The sequence below is a fragment of the Urtica dioica genome, chromosome 3 (assembly GCF_054948205.1).
Source record: "Urtica dioica subsp. dioica isolate 48M chromosome 3, U.dioica_male_clone48M_v1_H2, whole genome shotgun sequence".
In the NCBI taxonomy this organism is placed as follows: domain Eukaryota; kingdom Viridiplantae; phylum Streptophyta; class Magnoliopsida; order Rosales; family Urticaceae; genus Urtica; species Urtica dioica.
In genome coordinates, this window is record NC_142758.1 from 16,615,572 (window position 1) to 16,623,505 (window position 7,934).

The 7,934-nt window shown below is 39.4% G+C and overlaps 2 protein-coding genes across 2 annotated transcripts; both read right to left on the reverse strand.

Moving 5' to 3' along the window:
- Positions 1-3,197: 3,197 nt before the first annotated feature.
- Positions 3,198-4,136, reverse strand: LOC149402441 (uncharacterized). Its single transcript, XM_089608379.1, has one exon. It carries the CDS (start codon positions 4,134-4,136, stop codon positions 3,198-3,200), a length of 939 nt encoding a protein of 312 aa, XP_089464505.1.
- Positions 4,137-4,428: 292 nt separating this feature from the next.
- Positions 4,429-4,971, reverse strand: LOC149402442 (uncharacterized). Its single transcript, XM_089608380.1, has one exon. It carries the CDS (start codon positions 4,969-4,971, stop codon positions 4,429-4,431), a length of 543 nt encoding a protein of 180 aa, XP_089464506.1.
- Between the last annotated feature and the right edge of the window lie 2,963 nt (positions 4,972-7,934).

Consider the following 7,934-nt stretch of genomic DNA (forward strand, 5'->3'; position numbering starts at 1 on the left):
ACCTCCCACTCAAATTTTCAAGAGCATATAGATTTTGAACATATGTGATATAGATATAGTTTTGAAAACATTTTGAAAACTTATTTGATTTGGGTGACAAAATATTTTCAAGTTTGAAAGTGAAAACGGTTTTTCAAAATTCAAACTAGTTTTTGTAAAAACTCAATTTCAATTAATCTTTCAAAAATCAAAACTTTTTAATCTTACACATCATGTTTATAATCATATGAAAAACATTTTTGCTCAAGAAAGCTTTCTCATTAGAGTTCTATAACTCATGGTAGTGGGGTTTGAAAATCCGGATTTCTAAAAAAAACTGGAGTTTCAGACAGCCGCGCACCTCGGAGTAAAATCGCCATATCTGGCAGCTCCGATGTCCTTTTGAGCCGAAAGCGGTGGCATTAGACAGAGGACAGACAGAGCTTTAATTTGATTCAAGAATTATTAAATTTAAATTTCTGAGCAGAGAGTTATGCCACTTTTAATACGGGTTTACTCCAGCTCGAAGAAAAAGAAATAATTAAAACTTTGGTCCTTTTTAGGTGCGAAAAAGAATCGAGTGTAACGGAACGTTTTATGAAGGTTGTTAAAGATTTTATTTGTGTTTTATTAGCAGGGTAATAACGAGGCATAAAAGAAATAACAACAAGCATAAAACGAATACGGTAAATAAAAGAAACTAGAAAGACAAGGTAACTAGTCACAAAAATTACCGAAATTTCTCAAACCTTTAAAACACGTTTTTCAATATAAAAAATTAAAAACTTTTAGAACTGATTCTAATGTGTTTTAATATCATCCCAAACTCATAGAAAATCAACATGATTTTTAATTTAAAGGCAAGAGCAATAAATTAAGAAAAATCTAAGATTACAATTCTAACTTGTCACAAAAATAGTAAACTTTCGAAAACGATTTTCAAGCTCATAATTTTAAATACATGTACATTCTAATCTTTGACCATAGCTCTGATACCATTTGTTGGAATTGATCTAGGGTTTAAGAAAAAGATTAAACGCTTCGGGAAGAGGCGGAATTTTAAAAAATTTCTTTTCAAGTAAAACCAGTTTTTACTAACCTAGACAAAGAAGCAAGTACATGTAATTAAAAACCAATATGAGCTAAGAGTTTACTAACCTTTCTTGAAGCTTGAACTTTGAAGAAGCTTTTGGAAAGTTTGCAACGCTCGTCTCCCCTCGCAGCACGTCTCTCTTCCTTTCCTCGGCACCTCGAGCAACCACGAAAGTTTCTATCACTAAATCACTAGAAATAAAGGAATTAGTGAGTGGGCACTTTTAAACACTACGACTTAAGAACAAGTCTTGAAGTCGCAGAGCTAAACACTAGGTCGAGTGAGGACCTAAGTGCCAAGACAAGAAAAAATTGAAAATAAACTAGAGAGAGAGAGAGAGGATTTTCGGCCACAAGTTCTAGAGAGAGAGTCTCTCAAATCTCTTAAACTTGGATGAATGAATTGTGAGGAAATGAGGCTCCTATTTATAGGAGAGGTCTCACCTTCAATAAGGTAATTTCCTCTTCTATAGAATATCACATATTCATGAGCCAATTTCCTCTTTTTCCCTTTGAGACACTCGGCCAACACAAGACTTCTAGAAGCCTTGATTTGTTTCCAATTTTGTTCATGGCTTGCCTTTTCTCTCAACATGGCTGATTCCCCTATGCATGCATATGCAAATTTGTTTCCTCTTTTTCTTTTGGCAAGTATCTAAATGCATTTATGCACAAAATAAACTCTCTTTCCTTAGGTATGTTGGGCGCCCAACATGTCTCTAGAAGGAGCTTCTAGAAGCTTCTTCATTTATTCATGAGAACATGAAAAAGGCCCATTAAGAATTTTCAATAAAATTCTTATGAAATGAAATTAATTCACAAGGCCCAATGATCAAGTCATGGCCGAGTGACATTAAGTCATCAAATGAACTTGTCAAAAAATTTATTGACATTCATTTCATCCTTTGTCTCAAAAGACAAAAATACCCTTTTAACTATTTTTGTTCTTGTTTTGACTTAGCTTCCAGTTTAACTATTCCTATCGATGTGATTCGTGACAGTGACCTCATGGACCCAAATGAACAAAGCTTGAGCTAAACACTTGGACTCAAAAGTTCACAAACCTTTTCCAAGTTTAGCTTAATGCCAACTGACTCCACTAAAGAGCTGACACTGAAAATCTCTCGGTTCAAATGAATTTGTTTTCTACTCAAGAATTCGACCTAATTATAATGAGCGGATCCACTGAATATTATCTATGCTACCCTTCATGAATGTCATCAGCTAGTCGGGATTTACTAAATTACCATTTTACCCTTCTAACTGTTATTTCCTCAACTCCTTTGTCGCTTCTGAATAAGTTAGAAACAATGTATTGACGAGGAGCTAACAAGTCACATTGTTTCATCCAAAAGAGTCAGGACTCAATTTGGACACTGGCCAGTTCATTTATTCACACTCCAAGGAACAAAGCATGAGGTGACATACATTGCATTTCAGCAATCTTGTACATGAATTCCATATCTATGAGAACTTCACAAAGTTACTCATGACATACTCACAACTTAGTACTTCACCAATAGGCCCTGTTCGAAATCACATAGTGAGTCCGAACTCTGACTTTCTCAAATGAGAATACTAAGGTGTGAAATGGCATGTCTCATTTCAGGATTAAGGTAAGCATGATGCAATTCATACATAGTGACTTCGAGACATAAGAGGTTAAATGGTTTGTTCTTATCTAATCTCTAGAAGTGCACTGGTCAATTCAGTACCTTCGGAAGATACCTAGAAGAACTATAGAGTCTCCAACTCTCAATGCCTCATAACCAGACATCATAGATTCTTCTAACAATCGTACTGAGGTCAATAGTCCTTTGACCCTAAGATTGCGAATATATCGTTTTAAGCAAACTACGAAGAGTTTGTTCATGCAAATCTACATTTGTCTCTTCGTAAGTTGTTAAGTTTGTTTATGGACTAAAAGACTAAGGTTTTATCATAAAGCTTCAAACAAAGAAAGAATGAATGAATGTTTCAACTTTATTATTAAATGAATAGGCAATTACAAGCAAGAGTCTTCGTAAGACTATATGACATCAAATGTACATAAATAGACACTATTACTCTTCTGGTGGGCACCATTGACAACATTTATTACATCAAATGTACATAAGTAAAGATTACTACTCTTCTGGTGGGCACCATTGATAACAGGCCGCGCCGGCATTTTTCAAGCTGAATGGCATGACTTTATAGCAATAAAGGCCTTGATCGGTGACGAACGTCGTCTTGATTTGATCGTCCACATGCATTCGGATCTGATTATAACTTGAATATGCATCCATGAAGCTCAGTAATTCATGGCCCGCTGTTCTGTCCATGAGTTGTTCGATTCTTGGGAGAGGGAAGCTGTCCAACACGACCGGTATGAAGTCGTCAAGCATCTCAACCCTACGACGCACCGTTTCTTCTCGTTGATCCAACTCTCCAAATGTGCCGCCTGCCTTGATGTTGCATGGGAACTCGTCTCCGAGTTGGTACACCGTGCTCACCATTTTATGTTCCTCTTCTTTGACGACCATCTTGCTATCTACAGATCGGATGTAGCATGTTCTTGCCATGGCTTGATCTCTTATCATGTGAGCCATGCCCTTTTCAATTGGGAATTTCATCATAAGCAGGTAGACCGACGTGATGGCTTTGAGGCCGACGATGGTCGGTCGACCGATGATCAAGTTGTATGCCACAGGCTCGTCGACAATGAGGAACGTTACGATGCGAGTGATCTCGATGTCTCCCCGTGTTTTGAAAGTCACTGGTAAATCAATGGACCCCTCGATCCAGACCTTCTCCCCATAAAAATCGTAGAGAGGAGTTTTGACGGGTGGGGGTCTTACTCCATCGAGCTTCATGTAGTCCAAGGCCTCGGCGGCCCTCAGATATTTCTTTCGCTGATTGTGGGAATCTCTGTAATCCGGTCCTCTTATAATCTTCTTGACTATATTCATGCTCAAGCTTGTTGGCTCATCACTTGCTCCATGGGCCGCTACCGCGGCTAGTCCTTTCCCTTTTCTTTGTTGAGGTAGGCGCTCGGTCGGGGTTGTCACCCCCGCGGTACGCATTACAAACTCCTTGAGTTTTTCGTCCTGGATTAATGCCTTGATTTGCCGCCTAAGTTGAAAACATTCAGAGGTTATGTGATCGTGATCTTGGTGATACTCACAGTATTAGCTTCGGGATCTTTCTTCAATGGGGCCGGCGACCCTAGTTTATCCCTATGCAGAGTCAAGATCTGATCCGGCGTCGTGTTGAGAGGGGTGAATGATTGTCTTCTGAAGTCATCGATGAGGGGTTGTCGTAACCTAGGGGAAGACGGCTGCTAGGGAGCTGAATGACCTTGTTTCTCTTGTTTTGCTAATCCGGGTGGTCGCTACTTCGCTCGTCACGACGGTGGCTGTTACGATCGCCACCTTTTCGCCCCTGAAGGTAGTCTTCAATCCCAATGTCGGTCCTGGCTCTCACTATTAGCTTGGCCATATCTCTCGGGGCCTTCCCCACAATTGACTTTAAGAAGTCACTCGTCCTGGCCCCTTCGGTGATAGCAGTGATGGCGTCTTTATCATCGAACCCCTCGACCTTGTGCGATTCCTCCGTGAACCTGGAGAGGTATTCGTGCAGCGTTTCATCATTCTCTTGCCTTATCGTCCACATGTGGGACTTGGGTTTCTTTTGCGCCACGAGCGTGGCAAATCTGGCTAGGAATGCCTCTCTAAGCGCCTGGAAGGATGCGATGCTGCCTGGCCTAAGGCTTCTGAACCATTCAATACCTGAACCTGCGAGGGTCAAGCTGAAGGCTTGGCAGAGTGTGGTATCGGGTTGCCCCTGCATCAGCATCCACATTTCGTAGTGCTGTCTGTGGAAATTGGGGTCAGATCGCCCGTCGTATTGGGGAATCATCGGTAACTTAAAGTTTTCGCCAGACGGTCGTGCGAGGACTTAGCCGATGAAGGGCGAATAGGATGCCTCCATCCTATTGTATGGCTTATGGCCGCATATCCCCATATCTCGCATCTCTATGATTTGGTTTTGAAGACTCTGGATCATTGTTATCATATCCAAGTCATAGCGGGCCCGACGACCGGGGCGGTGAGAGTGATAACACGCCTTTCTTTGGAAGCTTGGTCGACAACGTTGGGGGGGTTGTGTCCTAATGTGACCCTTTCGGTGGTTCCACGATAGGTGTTGAGGCTCTCCCTTAGGTCTTCCCCTTGGGGTTCCCTTCGGGAAGCGAGGCGATCCCTTAGATCTCTATTTTCCGTCCCCATAACTCTCGGCGCGGGCATGTCATCAGAGCGGCATCCTCGACGGACGCTGTGGCTATCAACACCATATTCTCCCCAAGAGGGCCAGACATGCATAGTGAATTTGGAGCACACCTCTCCGAACCTCAAGATCGCGTGCCCGTGGCAGTTGCTCGAGCCTTGGCGACTAGACTTACGAAGAGTTATTGTGGCTCGAGCTTGTTGTCAATGGTGCCCACAAGAAGAGTTGTAGTCTCTATTTGTGTACATTTGATGTAATATAGTCTTACAAAGACTCTTGCTTGTAACTGCTTATTTATTAGAAAAAGTTGAAACGTTCATTCATTCTTCTTTGTCTGTTTGAAGCTTTATGGTAAAACCTTAGTCTTTAGTCCATAAACAAACCTAACAACATATGAAGAGACAAATGTAGATTTGCATGAACAAACTCTTCATAACAGTATATTTGCAATCTAAAGATCAAAGGACTATTGATCTTAGTACGATTATTAGGAGAATCTATGATGTCTGGTTATAGGACATTGAGAGTTGGAGACTCTATAGTTCTTCTAGGTATCTTCTGAAGGTACTGAATTGACCAGTGCACTTCTAGAGACAGAATAAGAACAAACCATTTAACCTCTTATGTCTCGAACTCACTATGTATGAAGTGCATCATGCTTACCTCAATCCTGAAATGAGACATGTCATTTCATAGCTTACGTAATCTCATTTGAGAAAGTCAGAGTTCGGATTCACTATGTGATTCTGAACAGGACCTATTGGTGAAGTACTAAGTTGTCAAGATGTCATTAGTATCTTTGTGAAGATCTCATAGATATGGAATTCATGTACAAGATTGTTGAAATGCAATGTATATCACCTGATGCTTTGTTCCTTGGAATGTGAATAAATGAATTGGCCAGTGTTCAAATTGAGTCATGACTCTTTTGGATGAATCAATGTGACTTGTTAGCTCATCGTCAATACATTATTTCTAAATTATTCACAAGCGACAAAGGAGTTGAGGAAATAACAGCTAGAAGGGTAAAATGGTAATTTTGTAAATTCCGACTAGCTGATGATATTCATGAAGGGTAAACATAGATAATATTCAGTGGATCCACTCATCACAATTAAGTAGAATTCTTGAGTAGAAAATGAATTCATTTGAACCGAGAGATTTTCAGTGTCAACTCTTTAGTGGAGTCAGTTGACATTAATCTAAACTTGGAAAAGGTTTGTGAAGTTTTGAGTCCAAGTATTTTAGCTCAAGCTTTGTTCATTTGGATCCATAAGGTCACTATAACAAATCATATCGAGTAGGAATAGTTAAACTAGAAGCTAAGTCAAAATAAGAACGAGACAAGTTTTACGAAAATTGTCTAAAGGGTGTTTTTGTCTTTTTAGACATAGGATGAAATGAATGTCAATAAATTTTTTGACATTGTCATATGATGACTCAAACCACTCGGCCAAGTGGAATAATTTGGGCCTTGAGGATTAATTTCATTTCATAGAATTTTACTTGAAAATTCTTAATGGGCTTTTCTTATGTTGTCATGAACAAATAAAGAAAAATCTAGAAGCCCCTTCTAGATATCTTGGACGTCCAACCCAAAGGAAAGAGAGATTAATTTTGAGCATTGATGTATGAAGATACTTGCCAAAAGAAAAAGAGGAAACAAATTTCCTCTAGAAGGAAAGTGAGTTGGGCGGCCAATACAAGGCAAGGGAGAAGCAAAACAAAGGAGGAAACAAATCCAAGGCTTCTAGAAGCCTAGGTTGGCCGTGTGAATGAGGAAAGAAAGAGAACAATTTTGCTTTTGAATATGTGATATTCTATAGTAGAGGAAACTACCTTATTGAAGGTAATCCCTCCCCTATAAATAGAGGCCTCATTCAAATTGTTTTCTCATCCCACATAAGTTAGAGATTTAGAGCTTCTCTCTCTAGACATTGTGGCCACCCAACATTCTCCCTCTCTCTCTCTAAGTTTCTTTCATTTTTTTTGGCTCCTAGGTCCACATTTGACCTAGTGTTTTTAGCTCTTCGACTCTTAGACTTGTTCTGGAGTCGTCGTGTTTAAAAGTGCCCGCACACTAATTCCTTTATTTCTCGAGTGATTCTTGTGATAGAAACTTTCGTGGTTGCTCGAGTTCCCGAGGAAAGAAGAAAGACGAGCTGAGTGGGGAGACGAACGTTTCAACCTTCCTAAGGCTTCTCAACGTTCAAGCTTCACAAAGGTTAGTAAATAAATAATGCTCTTTAATAGTTTTAATTTATATGTACGTGCTCTTTGTCTAGGTTAGTAAAAACGTTTTACTTATTTGAAAGAAATTTTTAAATTCCGCCGCTTGCTCGAAGCGTTAAATATTTTATTAACCCTAGATCAATTCCAACAAATGGTATCAGAGCTACGGTCAAAGATATGCATGTACATGTAATTAAAATTATTAGCTTGAAAATCGTTTTCGAAAGTTTACTAATTTTGTGACAAGTTAGAATTGTTTTCTTAGATTTTTTTTTTTAGATTTATTGCTCATGCCTTTAAATTAAAAATCATGTTGATTTTCTATGACCTTGGGATGTTATTAAAACACATTAGAATCAGTTCAA

What these genes read in the sequence shown, in the direction of transcription:
- LOC149402441 (XM_089608379.1), bottom strand. Translation starts at nt 4,136, where the DNA reads ATGCGTACCGCGGGGGTGACAACCCCGACCGAGCGCCTACCTCAACAA.
- LOC149402442 (XM_089608380.1), bottom strand. Translation starts at nt 4,971, where the DNA reads ATGATTCCCCAATACGACGGGCGATCTGACCCCAATTTCCACAGACAG.